This window comes from Sturnira hondurensis, unplaced genomic scaffold (genome assembly GCF_014824575.4).
Source record: "Sturnira hondurensis isolate 20B ecotype Veracruz unplaced genomic scaffold, ASM1482457v3 Scaffold0022201, whole genome shotgun sequence".
Classification (NCBI taxonomy): Eukaryota; Metazoa; Chordata; class Mammalia; order Chiroptera; family Phyllostomidae; genus Sturnira; species Sturnira hondurensis.
Window position 1 is genome coordinate 4,471,882 of NW_028094832.1, and position 27,208 is coordinate 4,499,089.

The 27,208-nt window shown below is 42.0% G+C and overlaps 1 protein-coding gene across 1 annotated transcript in view; it reads right to left on the reverse strand.

Moving 5' to 3' along the window:
• ZC2HC1B (zinc finger C2HC-type containing 1B) overlaps positions 1–27,208 on the reverse strand; it is a 34,161-nt gene that overhangs the window by 1,273 nt on the left and 5,680 nt on the right. Inside the window, exons 2-6 of the mRNA XM_037034805.1 lie at positions 23,334–23,395; positions 20,810–20,929; positions 20,137–20,275; positions 9,307–9,446; positions 5,946–6,054 (exon numbers count right to left, since the gene is read on the reverse strand). Of these exons, the coding sequence (XP_036890700.1) occupies positions 5,946–6,054; positions 9,307–9,446; positions 20,137–20,275; positions 20,810–20,929; positions 23,334–23,395 (570 nt within the window). The remainder of the gene's footprint in view (positions 1–5,945; positions 6,055–9,306; positions 9,447–20,136; positions 20,276–20,809; positions 20,930–23,333; positions 23,396–27,208) is intronic.

Sequence of the window (27,208 nt, forward strand, 5' to 3'; positions counted from 1 at the left end):
CCACCCAGTATGGGGCAGAATTCTCAGAAATAATTTTTTTAAAAAAGGAATATGCCCCCTCTGTCCTAGAGGCCTCCTGTGTTTTATGAAGGGGGAGTAACCAAATAACCCAAGAAAACTGGGGATCAAAGTATCACAGGGCATAGGGATAGAAAGAGCTTTAGTGTTCCTTTTATCCAAAGATCTACAAGTTTTATTTCTTTGGAAGGATCAGCAACCGGCCCTCAGATACTCATTACATTTGTTAAACAACGAAGCGAGGTAAGGAGGGGATGCTGGCATAGGGAAGCACTCAACATGCACGTCTGGCTCCCAATGCTGAGCCCACCCAACAAAGTTATAAATGCAATTCACTAAATACGTGGAGCCGCTGAGCTCCAGAACCCAACGTTTTCCCACTGATCTTAGTCTCTCCGTGTCAAGGAGGTGGAGAAGCTGATTCTCAGAGGCACCTTCCCAGCAAATCAATCACTCTTATGTCAAAACCCTTGAGAAAACAGCCACCAGCAGAGATTTGCTGATGAGGCTGTAAACTCACTTCCAATCTGAACTATAGATCTCCTTACTGCCTGCATTTTTTGACCCAGTTTTCCCCAAGCAGACAAAGATTGGGTTGGTTCTACCATTTCCCATTAAATTACTTGTGCAAGTTGCTTTACCTATCTGTGCTTCTCTCATTTATCAACGAGGGATATGAATAGTCATTTACTCCCTTGTGAGGAAATGAAGAATAATATGTGAAGTGCTTAGAAGAGTGTACAATTAAGTACGGACTATTGTCTATGAAGAAGGGAGTTATTTAGTATAGTAAAAAAGTAGGCATAATTTGCCCTGGCTGGTGTGCTCAGTGGATTGAGTGCCGGCCTGAGAACCAAAGGGTTGCAGGTTGGATTCCCAGTTGGGGCATATGCCTGGGTTGTAGGCCAGGTCCCCAGTGGCAGACCCAGGAGAGGCAACCACACATTGATGTTTCTCTCCCTCTCTTTCTCCCTCCCTTCCCCTCTCTCTTTAAAAATAAATAAATAAAATCTATTCTTTAAAAAAGTAGGCACAATTTACCTGTTCCACACCAAGAAAACAGCTAAATAAATTATATATATTCTTGTCATATAATACTATGTTTTTAAGGAAACCCTTTGCCATAGGGGAATGTTTGAGATTGCTAGTAAAAAAAAATCAGAATGTATACATGCACTATGATCCTAACTTTGATTTAAAAAAAAACAATAACAACAGCCCTGGCTGGTGTGGCTCAATGGATTGAGCGCTGGACTGCGAAGCAAAGGGTCACCAGTTCAATTCCCAGTCAGGGCACATGCCTGGGTTGTGGGCCAGGTCCCCAGTTGGGGGTGTTCTAGAGGCAACCACACACTGATGTTTCTCTCCCTCTCTTTCTCCCTTTCTTCCCCACTCTCTAAAAATAAATGAATAAAATCTTTAAAAAAGCAGAAAAAAGGAGGATAATAAATAGGGAAAACATTGAAAAATAGCAATGTTAACAGTGGTCGTGTCCAGGTGTGGAATTATGATATTTTCTTTATTTTTCCCCCATTTTCTCATATTTTTTACAGTAACCCTTAATATCTGACATGATAATTTTGAAAAGCTCTTTCTCAATACAAATTCTGCTAGGGTAATATAAGGTGGCCAGAAACGCCAAGTCCCCAGGCCATCACCACGGCCTAACGTGTATGGAGTCAGCCTTCATGACACAGACCCCTCTGTGCCGGGGGGCCAGCCTCCCACCCTAATTTCGATTTCTATTCACACCCCACGTCTTCTCTATGCTTTGGCCAAATGAGCCATTTGTTTCCATGGCTTGTCCTCTGCATTCTCATTCCCATTTCTTTGTTCATTCTTTCTGCAGCTTTTCTCCACTGGTCAAAACCAAGTTCATCCCGAAAGTTCATCTTAAATGCCTCCACCTCCTCAGAGCTTCCTCTCTTAGACCATCACCTCCTCTGTAAAGCCTCTTGGGCAAACTGATCTCTTCCTTGTATTCCCTTAGGAGCTTTACATCCCACAGTTAAATATTAGTTTGCATCCCACTGTTAAATATTGACTGCTATCCCCCTAGACTTTTAAGAATCCATAAGCATAAGAAACAACCATGCACAATAATTATGTGTTGAATGAATTTTCTTAAACATCCATGGCAGCTGGGTACCAAGTTCATGTACCATCACATGTTCTCTTGTATCAGATTCTCCTGCACATGCATTTTTTTTCTCATAAGACTCTGGGATGGATAAGGAGTGTGACTTACACACAAGTATCTGTCCTGACCGTGAATTTAGAACAGAATGTTCTAAGTGGGAGATGCTAAATGCATATTTTCCTCGAGGAAGTTGGAGAATGAAAGCCAGAGTTGTAGGGGGTTCACTAGCAGCCAGAGGAAAAGGCAATAATAGGATTTTTGGGGAGGACAAGGGACACCGAGTGGCCTAAACCGCCGATTATCAACCTAGATGTGGCAAGGCTCAACCACAGTTTTCAAGAGACCATCCTATTACAAACAGATTAACACTGACCGAAATAAACAATGGAGAGTGATTCGAATCCGATTCGCACACTCGCCTGTTTACACGAGTGAAAAGCACTCAGTGCTTGTCTCCAAGCCTCAGACATTTTCTAGAATCCATCCCCCAACTCCTGAATACACTCCTGCTTCCTTCCCAGAACGGGTCTGAATGACACGTGACTAGTTTAAAGGCATACTAATTGCAGTGATTTTTGTGTTAAATTAAGCAGGTAAGGCCACAGGAAAGAATAAGAAATTAAACTGAAAATGCATCTTAGGCCTGCCCGTCTCCTGCACAGGTGGGACCATCAACCATCATTGTAAACTGTTCGAACCATTGCCAGCCGTTCGAGCCCAAACGATGTGCCCACAATCTCTGGTCAGCGCGCCCACACCGATGAAGTCACCCTGGTCCCACCATTCTCATGCATGTTCCTCAGGTTTTTGTGTCAGAAAAAAATTGTCAAAATCTTGGGGAAATGCATCTTAAATTGCTGTAGTATATAAATATAATAAATCCAAATGCTCTCTCTTAAGGTGAATTAACATAACAATTCTGTGCATAGGCCAATAACTGAAGTGAGAAGTTATAGAGTCAGGATAAGTGCTTTTCCCCATATGTGTCATTCAGAAAGTATTTACTGAGCACCACACATGTTCCATGGATAATTCTAACAGGTAGAGACGTAATAGTGCAATAAAAAAACAGACAAAATAGATCCATGCCTTCTTAAAACTGACATTCCTTCTTTTGTGGGGGGACAAATACATATACATTGAATATTAGATGATGATAGACACTATTTTCAACAGAGGGAATTGTGGAGGGATTGATTAATTGTAAACACAGAGGTGGGGGCCTCACTGTGCAGATGACACTCAGCAGAGAACTGGAGGGAGAGGGGTGAGCAGCGCAGATTCGTGGGGGTGTGCTGTGGTCCTCAGCAGGGAGCAGCCCACGCTCAGGCCCTGGACCAGGGGTGGGCAGGCTGGTGCTTCTCCCGGACAGCACAGAAGCCTCAGGGGCTGGACCGAGAGGAAGCAGGCAGAGGTGCGGTCAGGCGAAGGTGCAGAACCCACTGTGCGCCACGGTGAAAACGTTGCCTTTCACTTGGCAACATGACAGTGGTTCTAAGCCACTGTTACCTAGTCAAAAGTAAGTGTAGTGCAGCTTTGCCTAGATCTCATGGCCTACTAATCTATTTTCTAATGTATCCAAATGGTATCTTAATAATGTTCTGCTTAATGTTCTGAGACACCGGACATCTGAGTCTTCACTTGGGCCTTGCTCCTGATTTTAAAAAATGACTTAGTTCAGGGAAGGAAACTCTTCTCTCATTTTCAACACCACACCTGGCACGCTGTCCTCTCCAATCCCAGTCACTTTCCAAGTTTACTGGACTGGAGAACGAAGGTCCCAGGCTCTGTTGCTGTACTTGGACTTGACTTTGCACATTGTCAGAGTTCTCTAATCCTGATGAATTAAGAAATATTCCCTCTTGGCAAATAAGTTTTGACCTCAAACTCAAGGGAGTGCTTTTTACTGGAAAGGAAGCATTATAACATATTCTTTGAAAAAAAATAAGAGAAGCAACCATAATATAAAGAAACTATCTTTTCTGAAGGACATTAATCATACTTTTTTAAATAAAAGCTTGTTAGTGAAGTTTTACCAAACAAGTATATATATACATATAAAATTTGAAGTGTGCGTGAAAACTAAAATCTACCTCGTCATTAAGTTTTTGCAGATCAGGAAAAATCTAATGACTTGGTTTTACTGGGCTATGGGGAAATTTAAAAATATTAACTCAATTTTTAGCCCATGATAAGCAACTCATGAGGAATTTAAAGACTAATAATAAACTTCCCTGTGCTGTTTATGAATCACGGGACTGGCAGTTCTCACTCTGGTACTGATAATCCTTCCAAACAAGACCCGTGATCGGAGGTGCCGTATGGTCACAAATCACTCTGTGCTGCCTTCATGGTGCACGCCGGCCATGAAGAGGAACGGCTCGTTCGCTGGTGTGGCTCAAAGACGAGGGGAGCACAGCAGGAACTTCATCCAGCTCCGCTGTTCGCCACTGTGCGCTCGGAACCAACAACCACTCCTCTGAGCCTCAGTTCCCCTTGCAGCAGAGGAAAACATCTGGAGGACGACTGTGAGGATTACAGAAACGGGCCGGGTGCACAGCTGAGCACCATCATGGCGGTTATGTCTTTCTGTTACTTTGAAGAAATTCTTGGGTTCCAGAAAAGAAAATCTTCCCTTTTTCTCTTTTTTCCAGCGTTATTGAAATATAATTGAATATGATATTGTATGAATTTAAGATGTACAGGGTGATGACTGGCTACATGAATATACTGTGAAATGATTACCAACAATGAACTTAGTTAACACCCATCAGCTCACACAGGTAACTTTTGTGCCTGTGGTTGTGAGAACATGTGAGATTTGCTCTCTTAGGGACTTTCCTTTTTTTAAAAAAAAGATTTTATTTGTTTTATTTTTGAAGAGAGGGCAAGGGAAAGAGAAAGAGAGAGAGAGAAACATCAATGTGTGGTTGCTTCTCCTCGCTGCCCCCCCTCCCCCCGACACACACACGCTGGGGACCTGGCCCACAACCCAGGCATGTGTCCTGACTGGGAATCGAACCTGCAACCCTTTGGTTCTCAAGCCGGCACTCAAACCACTGAGCCACACCAGCCAGGGTGGAAACTTTCAAGTATGAGATGCAGAGTGCTAACTGTAGTCACCATGCTGTGCACTAGACCCCAGAACTCATCCATCGCGTAATTAGGAGTGTGCCCTTGACCCACGCCTCCCCCTTTTCCCCACCCAACCCCTGCTGTGACCACCACCATTCTATTCTGTTCTCATGAATGTGCCTTAGCATAATGCCCTTGATGCCCAGACACATTGTCAGAGATGGCAGGACTTCCTTCTTTTACATGACTGACAAGGATTGCGTGGTATATGTTATGTACACCCTACCCTTACCCATTCATTGGTCAGTGGACACTTAGGGTTGGTTCTGTATCTTGGCTACTTGAAAAATGCTGGAATCAACACGGGAGTACAGATATCTCTCCGAGATAGTGGTGTCATTGTCTCCCCTTGTTCTCAACACCTCTGAGCAGCTGTTGTCTCCCATTCTTTATCGGTTTTCAGTTTTACTAGTCAGAGCGTGACGGTTCCAGACCCCGACTTTGTATTTTGTCAGAGTTCTCTAAACCAGATACATTAGGAAATGTTCCCCTCTCGGCAAATCAGCTTGAACGTTAAACAGACCCGCGTATCTTCATATCCAAGAGCAACACTGGGTAACCCAGCTTTTTCAGGCTGCCCGCAAATCCCCAAGCCAAAAGTGGTCACCTCGGACCCTGTCCATTGAGAGTTGACATGCGTACGCTGACTTACCTGGCCTGGTTGGGGCCAATCTTGTGGCCTCCAGGGCCCTGTTCTGTAGCAGAGTGCCCACGGCACTGGTAACAGTTGGTTCTTTTTTGGAACTCATCTGAGCCCGACCCTAGAGAGAGAGGGAGAACAGGCCTCTAGCCTCAGGCAGCACACACAGACAACGTTCCCCATCTCCCACTTAACCAAGAACCATTTTCAGAGACCTACCACGCTCGGGCGAAAGGGGCATGCACACCCTGCCCCTCGGTTAGCCAGGTTCCCAACCTCCCTGCTGGTGCTCGAGGCCATGTTAAGGGTTAGGAGCTTTCATTCTATAATCAGGCCTTTGGAGGAATTGCAGTATGTTAATCCTGAGAAATTAGCTATATATACAAATATAAGAAATCACTCCGTGTCAAAAAAGATAGTTATGGCACATTCTGGGTTTTTTATTACACTTGAAGATGCCTTTGTTTTTAAATACATGAACAGAGAAGAAAAACAGACATTGGCAGGCAGCAACCGTTTTAAACATGGAATTCCAACATCCCCGCGCCACACACCCCCCCACTGAGCAGCAGGAGCAGAATGGTTACATTAATGCAGCGTGAGTATCCAAAGGTTCCTTGCTAGCTCCTTTTCACCCCGCTGCTGAGCCCACCGACATCTCCATGGAAACTACATAAAGATAACCTGTTACTCCAAGTGAGAATTCTCACTTGGGCAAGGCTAGCTGTGAGATTATAGCAGGCAGTTCATCCCCAGCCAAACAAACAGAGCTATTTTCAGAGAGTAGAGCACTTTTTTAAAGTTGATTTTCTTTAAAATAGAAACACACTTCAGCTGTGCTGTTAACAGTCCTCCCCAGCTGAAACTGGCCCTCCCTTTCTGTGCCACTTCTGAATAAGCCTCACTATGAGACCAGCCCCGGCGTGGTGAGGCTGGCATGGGGAAAACAAGCACTGCTGTTCAGACACACTCGACAGTGAGTTTCCTCAGAGAGCGAGCCATTTTTCTTCTGTGTTCCCAGTCACCACTTAGCTCTGCAAAACAAGGCGAGGAACGGGGCCAAGTTGCTGGTTACAGTCAGGGCGGCCAGCTGGCCTCCTTCAGGAGTGAAAAGCACTTCCGTAGCTGCTTCCCAGTGCTCCCTTTGGCCCCACTAAACCCCGACTCACTTCGTGAACTGGCCAGAAGAACCATTCGAAGAAATGCGCCGCACCCTGTACTGCTTTAGAAAGTGGAGGCAGGGTTATACTGAGAAAAACCTTTCCAAGGCGAAGTTGAATGCGAGCCCAAAGCAGTCATATCCCCACTAAATCAGGGTGTCTTTCCCACCCAGAGGAAAGGACTCCCAGAGAGGGGAAGGAGGGTGGGGAGAGGGGGAAGGAGGAAGGCTGGGGGACCCCCTATGTGAAGGTGCTTCACTTCTATTATCTATGATCTTCCCAACAACTCAGCAAGGTAAGGGCGGAAGTGAGTCTCCAAGATTTGAAGTCACTTGTCCAAGTGTCCCTACAGATAGTGAATGATGGGATTGCAAGTCAAACCCTGACTATGGATTGCAGAATCCAGGCTCTTTCCACATTGCGCTGCCTCCCATACTATTTCAGGGGTAAAGATTGAATCTCTACAACTGCATTTATCATAACCACCTTGCCTGCTCCACCAACACACCTGTCTCCTCCCTCCTGTGTTCCTTTATCTAGACGTACAGTATTATTAACTGCCAAGGCTCCAGAGCTAAAAACCTCCTTGTTTACCCTGATCCTCCTTTACCCTATCTCCAACGACCTTCTCAGTCTCATCAATTAGTTCTTACACTCTCTCTCCATGCCCCCACCCCCATTAGTCTTCCTATTCCAGCCTACGATTCTTTCCAGTTGTGTGGCTTTTAGCTGGTCTCCTGACAATCCATCTTGAATGCGAATTGCAAGGCTGATCTTTCCAAAAAGCCAGTTCCGCATCCCTCCAGTCTATATGTCAACCAGTCAACATTGCCTATAAAATGGCTAATAATAGACAGAGAGAAAAGCCAAAGTCAGAGAGAAGAGGAGGCCGAAGCACAGTAGGAACAGGTGAGACGACGAGATGGAAGAGAGCACTTCCCAGGAACCTGGGAACTTTGTCACTCCTGCTTCCAGCCCCTCGGACTGGCTGGCCTCGGACTCAGGGCACCTATCCACTTAGTTCCCCTTTTCCTCCTTTCTGAACCAGCTCGACTTAACGCCCTTCTCTGTCGGACACAGGCCCAGTCCGCCCCATCCACTCACCCTCCCACAGGCACCTGTGTTTTAACCTCATGAGCTGGGCTCTCTGGGCTGTAAGCTGGATGTTTGTGAAGACGGGCCTCCCGAGCGCCAACTCTACACTGCTGAACCCATTTGATCGTTGAGGGGGAAACATCTGCTCCTCTTCGGAGCCATCCGTGAATGCTGGTGGCCCCTTCCTCCCCGTGTGCTCTGGTACAAGGCAACCACCACACCTTGCTACCGCGCCCTTTCCAAGTGCCCACCTCCTCCGAGTGATGAGCCCTGATCGGCCAGCACCGAGCACGGTGCCAGGCACAGAGGAGGAGCTCCCCACCTGCCTGACGTGGCAGAGACGGAGCTCGAGCCCATGGCCGTGGGATATGTTCTTATTGGAGAAGGTCCCATCCCGATTAGGTAATGGATTTCGTGGAAATCTTTCTAAACATTATTTCATGCTTTTAAGTGTTTGTGCCAATTTAATCTTTTCTTGGTGTCTGAGCCATGTTTATAAGAGTAATAGTTTTCATGCTGTCCAGTCAGTTATGTCCCTGGGACCTGCAATCCGTGAGAAGCTGTTCACTGGCTCCGGTTCTGTTTTTCATAAATCTATAATTTTTCTGGGCAAGTTGTCATTGTACTTATTTGTATCTATCTATAACAGTCACTTCCATTTCTTCCCTTCAACTTACTGGTTCTGTGGCTTTTAAAAAAAGCCGAATACCTTCCTCTCTGGGGCAGAATACCTGGCCTGCAGGGGGGGCCTCCTTCGACTGCTTACCTCATCCAGGCCCATGTCACTGCAGGTCACAAACCTTTCCTGCACAGTCAAGGCTGATGACCACCACTGGAGAGACAGAGTTTTACCTAATACTACAGAAATACTACTTATAGATTCAAGTCTTCATCCTGAGAAGCTGCAAACACTACAGAAATAGTTGTTCTATAACACCCAAAGGCCGTATAAGCTGGAAACTCAAAAGGAGCTCCCTCCCACAGGGATGAGGAACAGTGATCGGTGATGCGGATCCTTACCTTTCCCAGGCTGAGTAACTTAGGTTCCCCACCGGAGTTGACCTGCTTGCCCTAGGCATGCAAGGGCACAAGAGGCAGCACCTAGGGAGAGATATTACCTGTGCTCTGGATGCCAATTTGGCTGCTGTCTGGGCTGGATCAAAGACTCGGCGAGAAGACTGATCCTTGCAGAAGTTAATATGGCGACTGGCTGCATTTTCATTAAACCTCCTCATACAATATGGACACTGAATATAATCTGAATGTAAAGATAACAACAAAAGGCAATTAGCATTGTGAAAAATAATCTCTGAAGAGGACTATGGGAAATGAAATAAATAGGATACAAACGGTGCTCTAACACGAAAGAACAAGGTGCCCAGTGCTGGCTTGAGATAGCCTGTTCTGGAGGGGAGGCCTGCAAAGACTCAAATAGAGGACACGGGAGGGGAGACTGTTATACTGTGCACTTACTTCAATGAAGACTGTGCCCTTAAAGTGTTTACACAAATTCGACTTAGGAACTTCGCGACTAAATGAATTAGTGAGTGGAACTTCATGTAAAAAGCAGTCCTGAAACCACAGAGTGTTAGTATTGATGACTCGGCAGGGCACTGAAGATTCAAGAGCCCAGGTCCCGGCACCGACTGGGACAGAGAGACACACAGAAGTTAGGGGCTGCTCAGGAAGATGAGATGTTTCAGAATGTGGGTCTTGGGGTGGCATTTGAAGCCACTGTCACTGGCAGAAAGACATTGTTTCTGCAGCACGAGATTCTTTTCAACAAACACGGAGGCGAGGCGACCAATGTCCCGGGCAGCTCTGTGGGCAGGAGGTTGTCCGTGGGTCTGTGGGGAACACCCACTCATCTCAACTTGGCTCTGGTTTGCAAGTGCCAGACAATGAGAGACATGAGAGGTGAGGAAGACCCCGGGTGTTAGAACGAGGAGATGCTCATAGCAAAGACAGGCGGAGCCTACCTCTCGCTAAAGCAAGCAGAGGGAGAGAGAGATGTGGGGTTTTGTTTTGTTTTTAGGTACCTCTCCTTGAGGGATGACAAAGTGCATGTGAGCAACATAGGAGAATAACTCCCCTGCCCCCCCCCCGCCCCCGCCCCGGAAAGGATCTGAGACAGCATCAACTGAACCCCTGCATAGAAGTTTGGGTTGGCCAAAATTCCCACATGCATGGATGAGTATTTAAGGCAATGATGTCTTCAAAGTCAATAGTCTTTTGAAGGCGACTTTTAAAGCATGCCGGGGAGTTTTCTATTTTAGCAAATCACTTCCTAAAGTGAGCACTCTTAAAATGTAACAATTGGAAGAAAGACGAAGAGAATAAAAGATGAGCGCTTCTCCTAACCCTTCATTTTGCACTCTGGAAGTCAGTACCTAATTATTAATTCAATACATATTGAACACCTATTCCGTGCCAGGTGTGGTTTTATACTTGGTGATACAAAGTCTCTGTAATCAAGGACTAGGCATTCCAATACAGAAGCAAAATTTTCCCACAGAGATAAATTCCTTGAGAAAAATAAAAGAGGGCAGTATTGGGAAATGCCCAGGGCTCCGCAGCCTGCCAGACTGGTTTGGGCCCCAGCAACTCACTCGCTCTGTGTGTGAACATGGGCAAGTTACTCAACCTCCTTAGGCTTCGATTTCTGCAGCGACTGGGTATCACCCACTTCATCGGGTCGTTGTGAAAGTTTGCTAAAATGATCCCCACCAGGGCTTGGCACCGTGGGCGGGGCTGCACATGCTATTCCTGTAAGGAAACTGGCCCAGCAAGGTTGGTCTCCCAGCCACCAAACAAGAGCAAAACTGCTTAGAAAAAGTAAAGTATGAAGTGCCATTATCACACAGAACTCACAAGGGTGTAGAAAACCACCTAGAACTTGGCCTTTGTCTGGGTGTGCATCTCTTCATTTTTACCAGCTGTGAAGTCAAGGCTCGTGGCAGAAAGGCTGCCGCCTTGGACTGAGCGGGCTCAGGCACAGGCCACGATTACAGCAACGACTGCGTCGTTTGCTTAATCCCACTCGTTCATTCATTCATCGCTGCCCTTCTGTATGTTTGGCATTAGACGCCACCATGGAGACAATCAAGTTCAAGTGTATTTTCCTGCCAAGGAAAGCTCAGAGGGGACTGGAGGACTAGGCAAAGGAGCAGACAGTCACCATTCCCTGCGGGAGGAGGCGGCGTTGTGTCCTCAGGGAGCGTGAGGCGGAACAAGAAGCCCTGACTTCGGGGCAGAGGAGGGAACCTCAAATCCTCGGAGAGTGGAACAAGCGTGTCTCAGTACTACTGTCTGGACACAGGGTGACCGAGCCACGTGCTCCACTCCCGTCTCAATCCAAGTAGCCTCTTTATTGATCCCAATGGCACAAAAGTCACTGCAGACGATTTATTTCAATAGATGATGGTTTTAGAAGCCTGGCTACAAATGGATTTTTAAACATCCTCACTGAAAGGCATTTTATTCAGAGCTTTTAGAGAGAGAAGCGTCGATGTGAGAGAGGAGCACGGATTGGCTGCTTTCTGCAGGCGCCCAGACCGGGAATCTCACAGACTGGGCCCAGGATCGAACCCACGGCCTTTGTTTCAGGACCATCTCTGACCAAGTCACACCCGCCAGGGAAAAAATGGATTCCTATGAGGACTCTGGGGAGCGTGGTGAGATCTCCTTAAAAAAATAAAGGCAGAAAAGCAAGCATCATTCAGAAGTGCAAACGTTTGGTGGGGTACCCACGCCCATGAAGCCCTGTGAAATGGGGAACAAATGTGTCGGGCCTCTTGGAAAGTTCTGGTGATAAACATCCAATGTCATTGTCCCTGTGAAGTCCCACAACATCCTGGAAAGTTGGATGATTGGCAGGCTTGCTTAACTCAGTAAGAATTAGAATAAATATATACATGTCACAAAAACTGAGTTATGAAATAGGGAACCAGGCTGAAAAAAAAAAAGAAAATCGCTTGCAAACTCACGTATGTGAGGCAATATTCTATGTAACTCTAGTTACAGCTCTGTAGTTTCTACTATTTAAGCCTGAGAAGATCTGGGCTACTATAAATTTCCCATCAATCAAAGTAATTTTATAGTAATTAAACTGGGCTATTGTATGTAATCATTTTGTTTGGTGCATAAAATTACAATGAGAGCCCAGAAAAGAATGTAATTGTGAAACTATATTTTAGCATGAAGCTGTCAAGAGCAGAGAAACAAATTTCATGTTTGAGGAGGTCTTACAAAGAGAATTATTTATTTAAAAAAACAACAATCCCCACATTGTAAGTAATAGAAACATGAAAATAATAGAAATTCACTCATCTGACATGGTTTCACTTAGTCAGCTAAAGAATCACCAGGTGGCCGTTCAATTCTGCGTTTTCTGCTATTAAAAGAGAGTATTTCTAATAAAAGATGTTTTTGTTATGTGAAGCTTGTTGTCCAAGTATTATCAAAACCATAATCATAGCTCTTTCAATTAAGCATCTTGAGATGATGCATTATTTTAACGACATTTTCATTAACACCCAGCAGAAGTGAAGTGCTTCCTAAAATTATTACCTGGTAAAAAAGATCAGATGACTTATTTTTCAGACAATTTTTATTCCATAATTACACGGTAGGTTTTTTTTTTGTTTTATTGTTGTTTTCTTATATTCAAAAATAAGCTCTGAGAAATAATTTATATGCAATAAAGGCACCTACTTTAAATGTCTGATTCAATGACTTCTGACAAATTTATACTTTTGTGTGGCCACCCCGATTAAACAGAGTAATTCCAGCACCCAAAGAAGTTCCCTCATGATGCGCTCAGCCAATATTCCCCCAAAGCCAGTCTCAAGCAGCCAAAGATGTATTCTCCTGTCACTAAAGACGTTGTAATTCCATGTAACAACCACGATGCTCCGTGTGTAGTAGCAGTTTCTTCTCTCTGTTGAATTGTGTTCCACTTTGTAAGTATTTCACAATGTGTTTATCCATTCACTTGTTAACGAACACTTCCAGATGTTTACAGTTTATACTATTTAACGTTGTGATGAACATTAATGTTATTAGGACATGTTTTTGGTTTTTTGCATAAATACCTAGGATTGGAGTTGCTGTATACTGAAGTCTACATTTAAGAAAATATCAGTGCAGAGGGGCTGCACTGCTTTATATTCCTACCAGCAGTTTATGAGACGTCCCATTATTCCACATCTAGCCGTCCGTGGTATCGTTGGTCTTTCATTTTAGCCATTCGAGGGGGTATGTAGTGGTAGCTCACTGTGGTTTAACTTATACTTCCCTGATAAAAGTAATATAGGATATCTGTTTATGTGGTTTTGTTCATTATTTTTTGATGCATTGGTTCAAATGTATCTCTTGCCTTTTCCCTCTTGGTTTGTCTTATTAATGAGTTGTAAGAGTTTTTTATATATTCTTAGTGTAAGTCCTTTGCCAGATAGATGTATTATAAATATTAGCTTCCAGACTATGGCTTCCTTTGCATTCTCTTAATGGAAACTCTCAAAAATAAAATTTTTAACTTTGGTGAAACCCAATTTATGAATTTTCTTTTAAAAAATTGTTAGTGCAATGAACAATTGTACCAACCCTTAGGTCAAAGATTTTTTTCTAGCAAGTTTATAGTTGTTAGACTTTTATGTTAGGTCAATGATCCATCTTGAGTTAATTTTTGTATATGGTATAAGCATCAAGGTTCATTTTTCCCGTGTTGATGTCCAGCTTTCCCAGCAGCATTTGTTACTAAGACTATCATTTACCACGTTGAATTTCATTTGTCGAAAGTCTATTGCCTATAGGTGGAAGAGGAGGAGTTTGTATCTAGGTTCTCTTTTCTGTTCAATTGATACACTAATGCCAAATTGTAATGATCACGGTAACATCACAGTGTATCTTGATATAAGGTAGTCTAAGTTCTGCAATTGTGTTCTTTTTCAAAAATTATCTTGTCTCTTCAGATCCTTTGGATTTCCATACAATTTTAGAATCAGCTGGTCAATTCCTACCTGGCAAAGAAAACTTGCAGCAATCGGTATTGGAATTACCTCTAGGCCACAGATCAAGTTGGAGAGAATTGACATCATAGCACAATACTGAGTCTTCCAAACCACAAAAATGGGAAATTTCTCCACATATTTTGTTCCTCCTTAAGTTTTCTAAGTAATGTTATAAGGTTTTCATTTTACATTCTAACTTATTTTTAAAAATATATACCTAAATATTCAGTGTTTTGACATTATTATAAGTGGCATTTTTAATTTTATTTTTTTATTGTGTGTGGCCAGTACATGGAAATACAATTCACTTGTGTACATTGACCCTATATTCTGAAATCCTATTAATTCACTTTAATTTCAGTAGCTTTTATGTGTTTTCCAGTAGCTTTTGTGTTTTCCAAAGGTTTTCTACATTTGCCTATTTATGAATATATGATCTGTGAATAAAGATCATTTTTCTTCTTCCTCTTCAATCTTTAAATGATCTATGTATATATCATTTATCTATAGCACATATATATGAATTACATATATAATTATTTTCTTATTACACTGGGTACTACTTCCAGTACAGTGTTGAATAGAAGTGTTCAAAACGAAATTCTTATTTTTTTTCTATTTCTCAGTAAGAAACTGTTCAGCTTTCACCATTAAATGTGATGTTAGCTACACATTTTCAGAGATGCCTTTTATCAAGGAAGTGTCCTCCTGTTTCCAGCTAAGCATTTTCTAAAACATGTATGGGTATTCCATTTTGCTACAGGCTTTGCCTCTATCTATTGAGATGATCATGTGTTTTTAAAAGTAAAAATATTTTAAAATATTTTAACAAATTCTTACAAAATTAATATCATGAATTACATTTACTATTTTCTCATGTGCTGTTGAGTCTGTTTGGACCTCTGATGAGTGACGTCCGTAACATCCTGTCCCCGGTAGCCCCGCTCAGCTCAGACAGGCTCGTGCCTGTGAATTCTTTTATGGAGTCAGTCCATCTCACGTTTGGTCTTTCTCTCTTCCTGCTGCCTTCTCTTTTTCGCCAGCACTATTTATTGGCTTTCCCAAAGAGCCTTTTCACAATGTGCTTGAAGTAGGACAACCTCAGTTTTGTTACCTTTACCTCCACTGGTACCTCAGGCTTGACTTGCTCTAGGACCCATTGCTCATCTTTCCCATGGCCCAGGGTATCCCTTCAGCTCTCCTCCAACACCCAGTTTCAAAGGAATCCATTTCCATCCTGTCCGCCTCTCCACCATACAACTTTCGCATTTGTACGTAGTAATTGGGAATACCAAGGTGCGGATGATTTTAGCCTTGGTCTCTAATAACGTCTTTGCTCTGGCTGATCTCTCCTAATTCTTCTATTACTGCCCTTCTGAGTCTGCCTTCTCTGAATTTCCTGGCTGCCGTCTCCACTTGAACTGATGACTGAATCAAGGTAAGCAAGATCTTTATTTCATTATCTGTTTGATGTGTTCGTTAGAGCTGGGTATTTTTTCTGGGGTCCTAATTTTTGTCTTCTTGATGTTGAAATGCAATCCTGCTCTGGCACTTCTTTTACTTTCATCAGCGGTTGTTCCAAGTCGTGGCTACTTTCTGCCAGTAAGAGCATGTCGTCTGTGTATTTTAAGGTATTGATATCTATATCTTCCACCACTTTCCACTCCTTCCTGAGCCTAGCCCAATTTTTTATATATGCCCTGTGTACAGAGTAAACATATAGGGAGATAAAATGCACCCTTGTCTGACATCTTTGCCAATAGAAACTACTTTTTTCCTCTACTTAAAACTATATTCTTTCTTCTAGTTAATTTAGGTGTAAATTGTTCTCCTTTTTCTCCCTTTTACCTCTTTAAAGAGAAAAATTTAAGGTAATCGATTTAAACCTTTTTACTTTTCTAATGTAAGCACTTAAAGTTATAAAATTCCTTCTAGTCACTGCTTTATCCAAACTCCACAGATTTTGATATGGTTTTATTACCATTCAGTTCAAAATATTTTCTGATTACTCCAGTGATTTCTTCTTAGATCCGTGGGTTATTTAGAAATGAGTTGTTAATTTCCAGATATTCTGGAATTTTCTAGATACATTTTCCTCATTAATTTTTTTCTTTTCTTTATTTTTATTGTATTCTTTCCACTACGATTTATCCCTCTCCCGCCCTCTTCCTCTTCCACTCACACCCTCACCACCCCCACAGCCACCACACTGTCGCCCATGCCCACCAGTTGTGGTCAAATAACACAGTCTGTATGATTTTAGCCTTTTAGATTTAGTTCATTTATATTTTCTATTTTTTATTGTTCAGTTACAGTTATCTTAATTTCCCCCCATTCATCTCCCCTGTCCCACCCCCTACCCCCACTCCCTCAGTCAACCCCTACCCTGGAGTCCAGGCCCATGGGTACTTTATACATATTTTCTAGCTAGGTCCTTGCCCTCCTTTCCCCCATTATCACTGTCCCTGCCCCCCTGGTGTCTGTCAGTTTCTTTTACTCCTGGTAGGCCCACTTTGTGGTTCTGCACGTGGTCTATAGGGGAATGTTGCCTACGTACTTGAGGAAAATTATATTCTGCTCTTGCTGTGTGTCACGTTATAGTTATAGATGTCAATGAGATCAAAGTGGTTGATACTGTTGTTCAAGTTTTTTACATCCCTAGATTTTCCTGCTCCTTATTTCATCAGTTGCTAAGAGATCAATGATAAACTCTATCATTGTACATTTTTCTGCTTCTCCTTCTGGTTTTGCCGGTTTTGTTTCATGTTCTTTGAAGCTCTATTCCCAGGTACATAAACATTTAGGACTGATGGTCTTCTTGAGGAATATATCTTTTAGTCACTATCTCTGCTAATAATAATTGCCCTGAAGTTTACTTCACCTGATATTAATATTAGCCATGGCAGTTTTATGATTATTATTTGATGGATATCTTTTTTCATGCTTTAAACATGCCAGTCCACAGTTGTTCTGCCATTGTAGGTGCTTATTTCTCTTTTTTCTTTTTATCTAAAAGGAGAGGCACATGTCAACAAGTGTATGACTCTGTGAAATATTCACAAACTGCACACACCCATCCTAACTGATCAAGATAGAATGTCCCTAACACTCCCCCATGTGTCCCTTTCTGGTCCTCCCCACTTCTTCAAGAACACCACCATCCGACTTCTAACCTGAGATTCAAACTTGAAGATGCTAGAATATTGAGTTTCCGACCAGCTGTCCCACAGCCAGGGCAGTGCCTCTCCTGGCCCACGGGGCCACCAATTCATTCTGTCACTTGTGCAGCCCACTTGTTTGTGTCTACATTTAAAGTGTGTTTCTTGTAGAAGCATATAGTTGGACCTTGCTTCATTATTCAGTTGGACAATCTCGGCCTTTCATCTGAAGTTTTAGGTCATTTCTGTGTAACTGTCCATATAATTAGATTTAAGTCTACCATCTCACTTTATCCCACCTGTTCTCTGTCACTTTTTCCCTATTTTCCTCTCTTCTTTTATGAATGATTTTTTCATTTTATCTTGACTCCATATATTGTCTTATTAGCTCAATATTTGGGGGTATTTAGAGTTTATAATAAGCATCTTTACAATATAATGCTCTACCTTCAAGTAATGCCATGTATAATGTGAACCTTTCAACAATATACAAGGTCTGTCTGGGAAAAGTACAGCCATTTTTAATACAATGAGAATGGTTTGTGTGACATCGATGTAACCTGGCAGCCCAGGAGAGTGAACTGGAATGTGCATGTGTGAACAATGATGACTTCACTACAGTAGTCAGTAGTCTTAGACACAAGAAATAAAAGCTATACAAACTGGAGAGAAAGAAGTAAAATTATCTCTGTTCACATATGACATACTCTTATATGTAGAAAACCTTAAAGATCCCACAGCAAAAAAAAAAAAAAAAAAAAACAACTGTTGGAGCTAATAAGCAAAATTCAGCAAAGTTGCAGTATACAAGATCAACATAAAAGTCAGTTGCAGCCCTGGCTGGTGTAGCTCAGTGGATTGAGCTCGGGCCTACAAACCACACGATCGCGGTTCGATTCTCAGTCAGGGCACATGCCTGGGTTGCAGGCCAGTTCCCAGCAGGGGACTCACGAGAGACAACAATACATTGATATTTCTCTCCTTCTCTCCTTCACTTCCTCTCTAAAGATAAATAAATAAAGTCTTTTTAAAAAGAATATGTTTAAAAAAGACAGTTGCATTTCTATACATTAGCAATGAACAATCTGAAAAGAAAGTTAACAATTCCACTTACAATAACATCAAAAAGAATAAAACACTTAGCAATAAATTTAACCAAGGGTGTGAAAGACTCATGCACTGAAGTCGCTAAAATTAAAGAAAACATAAATAAATGGAAAGACACATCATGTGCACGGATTGGATGACATTACTGTTAAGATGACAACAGTACCTAAACAATGTAAGCCTTATTGAAACTCCGATGGCATTTTTAGACATTAAAAAAAAATTCTAAAAATTCATATGAAATCTCAAAGTTCCCCAAATAGCCAAAACAAGCTTGGGGAACTCACACTTCCTGCTTTTAAAATTTACTACGAAGCTATACTAATGAAAGCAGTGTGGTACTACCATAGGAGAGGCAGGTGTACAGACCAATGGAATAGCATAGACAGCCCAGAAGTGAGCTTTCTCATATACGATCACTTGACTTTTGATAAAGGTGCCAAGATCATTCAATGAGGAAAGAATAGTCTTTTCAACAAGTAGTGTTAAAAAAAACCCTAAATAATCACATGTAATACTAGATATCCAACTTTCAAGGAAGTTTGGCTCTTACTTTACACCACATACAAAAATTAACTCAACCTGATCAAAGACCTAAGTGTAAGAGCTAAAATTTTAAAACTGTTAGAAGACAACATGGGGGAAAGGATGGTACCAAAAGATATCATCAAGAGAGTGAAAAGACAGTTTACCAAAAGGGAGAAAATATTGAAAAATTCTGTACCTGGTAAGGAATTAATATTAATATTAATCCATTTTTTCTACATATTAATATTAATATTAACATAATCAGGCCTCTAATTTCCTCTAAATTGGAAATTTCAATAAATTTCTATAAATTTCCAATTTATAAAAAGATGGGAAATAGAACAAGTTAAACACTAATATGACAAAAAACAGACAAATCTAAAATATGAGAAATTCTAAAACATAATTGGCCTGGTAGGGGTGGTGTACAGGATTAAAAGAGGCTAAACAACAAAAGACAATGCATAAACCTTGATTGATCTTGGATTGTGGCTGGGGAAGAGGAGAGAGCTTTTAAAGACATTCTTCAGATAATTGGGAAAATATGAATCTATATGTTAAGTGCATCAATAGTATTGTGGTTATGCAGGAAAATGTACTTAAATTTCATAAATGCATTCTGAAATACTTAATGTGTTATAAACTTTGAAACTTACTATTAACTAATAAGTTTAGGGTAAAAAAGCTGTGGGCCACTAAATTATACAACTGAACGTGGTTAAAATGGTAAAGTTTACATTGTGGGAATTTTATCTGAAAAAATGAACATAAAAGGAGCTGTGGGTGCCTGACACCGGGGAGCTGTCACAGAACTGCTTCCGTCGCGCTGCGCGGCTCCGGTCCCACAGAAGGTGGAGTGAGTGGCATGCCCTGCGCTCCTCTGACACAGGGTCCATGACACTGGGTCCATGACACTGGGTACAGTGTTGTTCTCACATTGAGACAGAGTTACAAGGAACCATGGAATCTTTAGGCAGAACTGAAGTAAATAGGATCATATCAATTGTACGATACAATTACTTTTGTGTAATTTAATTGCTATTGTTAATTTTAGAGTGCAAAGGAGCAGTGATAGTTTGGCCAAAATTCAAGCACAGCCTCAATTGGTTGAGAAGGTCCAAAGCAAACGGAACGGGCCACACACCTGGGTTGATGGATGGAGGTGGAGGAGGCGGGAGGGGCCGGCCTTCTTTAATGGCTAGGGAGCACTTCTTTGCCGATCGAATCGCATTAATGAAATCTTCATGTTGTTGTCTCCAGTTAGCTTTCCTCACAGGGTGAGGCTATTAAAAACATAAAATAAAACCAACATACACTGAACTATATTCTATATCTGTCCATTGTAATTTTTTTTTTCAGCTGGGATTTGAATGTACAGGAAACAGGACTGTGAAAATTTGGAAAGTAGAATTTGTTTTTCAAAAGTACTAAAAGAGGTTTGGAACACACAGTAATAAAAATCACTATCACAGTAGTGAAGGAAAACGCAAAATAATAATCAGAAAAGAAAAAAACTACAAAATTTAAAGGAAGATTTAAATGTAAGATTAAATGTGACTCTCTTCCAAGTTAATTGCTAGATTTAATGCTACGCTAACGAAAGTATAAACAAGATGCTTTTTGGCCACATCTGGAAAGTATCTGAAATACATTTGGAAATCTTAGTGAGCATGATTAAAAAGAAAACAGTAAAGGTGGATTACACTTACATGACATTACACTGCTCTATCAAGCAAAAATGAAACCAGAGAGCCAGCAAAAGGCTTTAATGTACTTACAGACGTAATCAAGAACAATAAGGAAGATACTGATAATACCTTGGATTGAGGAGTTGTCCTCACAGTGAAAATGTCAGTACCCTGCAATCTTTGTTTCAAGGAATTGAAAGGTTTACGCTTTTTGTTGAAGAGTTTTTTACATATTGGTCCATGCCTTTCCTAGAAAAGAAAGCAGTGATTAATTTTTTTAAAATGTGCAATCACAGAGTTTGTAATCCTGCAGTGTATTCAGGCAGCTCCCACTGGAGTGACTGAGTTGCACCTCCAGAGCCAAGTTCATTCTCCAACTCTCAAATCACAGCAGAGCAAATCCATCTGGCTCCCCTCACCCATGTTACACATAACTAGATACAATGTTTGGTCAAGGTCAATAAAAGGTCTCTAGAGCTAGAGAGACTTACTTCAAATTTGGTTTTATACATTTAACTCTACCACTTGGGCTGTATGGATGGTCCTAAGCATTAAATAATGTTGAAAAGACAAACTTTGTAGTTGAAACTGAAATAAATATTTCTGATAATTGAGCTGTTTCCAGTTACTCACTGAAACCAACCCAGTTTTGTTGACTACTTCTTCTATTCTGTTTCCTGCCTTCACTAATACTTTCACAAGCAAGTCATCCAGTAATATACCAGGACATCTGAGTCCCCCAAATTTTTGCCATTCTCTTGAAATAGCCCTTTGCACACAGCAAAGGGAAACGCAGCTTCCTATCAATACAACCTTCTCACAAAAACACTTCTTACCACTCGGCATTCCAAAATCAGTTTAAATGGGCCAATTTTCTACATACAGCAAATTAAACTGATCAACTCATGAATAGGAGCGAGGCAGTTTCAAAGAAATAGTTGAGAACATCTGTAAGAGACAACTGGAACCACCATAAAATAAAGCAAGATTTATTCATGCCACGCCGATCCCACTTAAGGTATAAAGACGTTTTCCTTGAATTTACCCAAACACTCCACATGATTAGTGGAGTCATTTATTTCAGAACAAATCTAAGCTTATCATATTCAATTAAAAAATATGACAGTACTTGCAAGACGTTCGGCAGAGAAAGCATTCTGTGTTCCAAATAGAAGTCCTGAGCATTTCCGGTGCAAAGCCAGGGAACCGACACTCAGAGCCTCTGCCCATGCACCAACTTTACGAAGCCCATTACTGCACCCCGTGAGATTATACTGGCATCTCTGCCTTCTACTCTAAATCCTCTTTCCTGGTGGATGTGTCTCTCACAGTAGTTATCACTTACACAGTTGCTTTGTCCAGATGCAATACAATACAATCTCTGTGACAATCACCATCCCTGTCTATAAACTAAAGAAAAGAGAGATATCAGATCAATTGATCAGATGTTCTCTGTAGCCCAGAGACAGGCCTAGAAAATAAAACTCAAGAGGACCCCAGATGTACTTGACATTTAGTGATCCCTCTTCAAAGGGTACCAAGCACTCCTCCAACCTTTTCCCCTCCCCGGGGCGAGGCCCGGGCTGGTGCAGACAAAGGCAGCAAGCACCCTGGGGGACGCCAGGTCACAAGGCCCTGAGAGCTTCCCTTCTAGATTCAAGAAGCTCTAGCTGCAGTCAACTAAAGAGAACAGACATTTTGTTTGGGGAATGCCCCAGAGAAATTAAACCTACAACCTCATTTTTGTAGTCTTTTGCCTCAAATGTAGTCATGTCTGTACCCAAATCCTTATAGTTCCATGCAAGTCTCCTTGATCTAAAATGTCCCAACTAACAACTGCATTGTCATAACTGTTAAAACCATTTGTTCTTGGGAATATTTTTATAATCTGGGGGTACCAATTGGAGCCTCTGCCCATGTACCAAGTTTACGAAGTCCATTACTACACCCCATGAGATTATACTGGCATCTCTGCCTTCTACTCTAAATCCTCTTTCTTTCAGTTGGTACATGGGCAGAGGGTCTAATACCTGTTTGATTCCCTGACTTTGAGATAAATCAAATTTCATAGGCATCAATCAGGAAACATGATATGCAGTTAGCTTAAAATTAGTTTAACAATTAAATCTTGGAAAAGGCCTCACATCCATTTTGTTCTGATTACACAAACCTCCTGAAACTGGAGGGTTTTGTCTGCATACGTGGCAAAGCAGGAAACAGAGGGAGGTTAAAGGACTTGTCAGAATTAGTGACAAATTGGAGGCTAAAAGCCAAGTTTCCAGATGCTCCAAGTTCAATGTTCATTCCTCTTGACTAGCTAATTTCCCTGGTGCTTTGGCCTCAAAATTTGGATTTCTGATGCTTATAGAAAAGGCGAAAGAGCCAAAAGCTCTCAAGAGACAGTCAGCCGTGCCAAGAGGCTTTCATCTGGCATCCTTTCAGTTTGAGGACCAGGTTAAGGAGCTCCTCTTCGCACAGGGCGGCATGGAACAGCCTTGGTGTCCTCCTGGCCTGCCAGTCGTAGGTCATGCACAGCTCTTCCCTGGCTTTCCTTCCACATCTGTCTCTCATCTTTGCCACTGCGGCCTCCTCACTGACTTGACAGTTCATTTAACTCCAATGAAACACATCTACAAAATGTCTTTATGTTTACCAGAACATCTGCTGCAAAGCGTCTTCCACAGACTTCACAGGGAAATAATTCCTGATTGCCATCTGTATAAGATCCAAGAGCACATTATGTTAGTTTCATGGAATTGCCTGCCTGAGAAGAAAAAACTAACTGGAGACCTCGATAGCTTGATATTCTCACTCTTTTTTTCCCCCCTCCCCACCAACTCCTTCCTTCTCTCAGAAAGATCCTCTGTAAACTCACCTGTGTTTTTCTCTCACTTCACTAAACAGGTAAATTCCATATCCTGCAGGCCACCAGTATATAGTTAAAATTGTTTAACATGTAATATAGTCTCAAACAAAGTGCCTGGTAGCTTTGCTTTAGACCTAAGTACAAAGTCAATAGCTTAGTGTGAAGTCATGAATAACCCGGTGGTGTGGTGTCCTGGGTGTTGCTACTAGAACGGAAGGCTGTGTGTGTGTGCTAAATGAAGGGCATGCCCATTTATCAGAGATCACATGAAAAGGTTGCCTACTCGTGAAATTCAAGGTCACCTTTCCTGGGAATGGCTTTCTCTCTCCCAATAAACTCTCTTTGATGGAAAAAAACTCCTACTTGTAAAAAAGGAAGTAGGACAGATGAAATGGACCAAGTAGAACTGGTGGACTTTCTTTTTCAATCATCACCTGAGGATATGTTTTTATTGATGAGAGAGAGAGAGAAACATTGATTGGTTGCCTCACATACGTACCCTGACCAGGGATTGAACCCTCAGTCTGGGTATGTGCACTGACTGGGAATCAAACCCACAATCTTTGGTGTGCAGGTCAATACCCCAACCAACTGAGTCACACCGCTGCAGAGCAGGACCAGTAGATTTCCATTGGAGTCAGGGAAGAGGGCCCGTTACCATGAAGAAGCATATGAGAATGACGGACATCACCCCGGGGGTCAGGTTTGGGGTCTGCCCTCCTGATGGGGGCAGTGAATAATATTTACTACTGGTATTTTATATGCAGTGGTCAATGAGCAAAGGCTTATAATAATAATATGGATGATTACTTCTAGCTACTGTTTTTATTTTAATATTTAACCATAGAAGAATTTTAAAAGTTAAATGAGGAACAAGCTCAATGCAAAAGGAAAAAAAGGCTGAGACCATGCCCACGATGCTCCAGGGCCTCAGAGTACCTGACCCGTAGTAAAGTGCTCAGTAAATATTTGCCGAACGCATGGGCCAAGGAAGAGTTGCATTTCTACCACAGGACCAATTGTTCATCCAGTAAGTATATGCTACATGCAGCTTTGTGGGAATAGTGAGAGAAACCATACGTGGGTCCGGCACGGAAAAGGAAAGTATGCACATAAATTAAGTGAAGTTAGAAAAGTGTCACGAGAAAAGGAAAACATTATGGAATTCTGAAAGAAAAAAAGAGTTTCGCTTCGTATTACTTCCTTTCTGCTCATCTGGAGTTGAGTAAACAAGGATTTAAAAAGCAGTTTGATCATGGAGAAGATTTTGTACTAGAATTAAAATCTGGGCTTTTTTTTCTGCAAACAAGGGGAGAAAGTGGCTCAGTTGGTTGGAGTATTGTCCCGTACACCAAAAGGCTGCGGGCTTGATTCCTGGTCAGGACACATGCTTAGGTTGTGGGTTCAATCCCCAGCTGGGGCCTATAAGCGAGGTTAACCAATTTCTCTCTCTCTAAAATCAATAATCTTATGCTTAGGTGAGGACTGAAAAAAAAACCACTGAGTGGGAAGAATGTGAACGCTAGAAGATTTATGTGACAGAAGGGAGAAGCAATGGATGGTTCTTGGGAAAGGAGACATAGGATTTTAGTTAGAAAGCTAAAGATGTCAGCCTGAAACGGAAAAGAAAGAGGAAACGGAAGTTACTGAGGTCAAAGAATCGATGGCACGGCAGATTTGGGGGGAGCTGGGTGGTGGCAGAGAGAGAACACCCTGAGACCGAGAAGATGGTAGGGCTATAGATAGAAAGGGAGCATTTGAAAAATAGGGCCATCTTAGTTAGAAACATGACCTCAGCTTTGGAAATACTGAGTTTGAAAGAGAGTCAGGCAGCCAGCAGGATGGAGAGGAGGGAGGTCAGGGCTGGAGACACAGATGGGGGCTTTGTTTGGAGAGTGATGTAAAGGCGTGATGCTGCCAGAGAAGAGGTCATGGAAAGAGAAGTAGAGGGATGATCCCGAGGGGACTCCGTGTGTTAGGGCCAAGAAGAGGATGATGATAAGCCAGAAGGAGAAACAGGAGGGAACAGGGTCATGGAAACCGAGGGGAGACCGTTTGAAAAAGGAAGGCCTGATTAACAGGAATCAGATGGTAGCTCATTACACACGTTGTTGATTTAAATGATTTCTTCTCACATCTGCCAGATGGTATTGTGTTTGCAACACAGGTTACCCATTACAGCACACAGAAACACACTCATCCTCTCTGTTCACCTGGCCTTCCAGCTCTGTGAAACAGGGTCTTATCTTATTTTATCCTTTTTTGAGCAAAGGTATCCCACTCCTCCACATACATACTTGTTAATGAAAACTACTCATTCCAGCTATAAATGAAGGTTTACTTGTATAAATATCACTTTAACATTTTGTACTGTTTTCCTGTTCCCCAAATGGTTTTCCTGTGTAATCTCATTTGCTAATGACTGCTAATCCTAGGAGAGAGGGTTGGTATTTAGTAATAATAATTATTATTAGATAAGAAAACAGGTTCGAGGTTAGGTGACTTGTCCGAGACCACAGGTAATAAGTGGTAACACTGACCCTTGAACATGATACGAGTATTAAGACTATTTATTCAACTGTCACCATAGATACAGGGTCTAGCAGAAGTAACACCTGCTTGAGTGTGTTTGGCAGGATGATAGCATGGGTGTGATAATTTATAGTTTTAATTTGACCATGTCACCTAAAATGTCATGTGGCGTGCTCCAGTGTGATATTATGTTACAGAATGACATGCTCAGGATTTTGTAATATGAAAGGAGCATTATTAGTGCTGGACCCCGTATATGCCACTGCCAACCAGCAAAGCAAATGGGCAGCCCCTGGAGAAACAATAGCCTTTGCCTTAAATCAGCGAGTTTTCAAGAGTTCAGTGAATTTAAAATAATGACAGATACCACAGGATTCAACTGAACAACTAAAATACAGGGACCACCACATGCTGAATGACATTCCATTGGAAGCTTGATTATAAGAAGGGAAAACCTGCCTAAGGCAGTTGGACCAAACATGGGGACTAAGGAGGTCTCCATGTTTGTTACAGAACGCCAACTCGCAAGGAATGGATGACCACCAGAACCCTAAAAGAATTCTTTGAAATAACCAAAACACCCTTCAAAGGACAAATAAGCTGTTGTGTGCATACCCTGGAATATTACTCGTCCGTAGAAAGAAAAACTGTTGATACATGCGACAGCCTAGATGATTCTCAATGCTGAGTAGAAGAAGCCAGCCTCTAAAGGTGACGTACTGCCTGTATAACATTCTCAAAATGACAAAATTATGGAGTGATCGCCAAGAGGAGGGATGATGGCAGGGGGAGGTGGCTGTGACTGTACATGGTAGGATGACAAAGGCCTTCAGGTGATGGAATGGTCACATGCTTATACAATGCTATGGGTGTATAAACACACATGTATTTCTTGGTTTTGATGGTGTACTGTAGTTATCGAAGCTGTAACTTGGGGGCAACTGGGTAAAGGGTACATAGGATCTCTTGTATGACCTTGAAACTTTGTAAACTGTAATTATGTCAAAATTAAAGGTTTTTAAAAATGTCTAGGGGTTGAAAAATTGTGGCCCATGGTCCATATCTGAGGCTGCATGTTTTTGTAAATAAATATTTATGGGTAAAGAGTCATGCCCATTTGTTTGTTTATA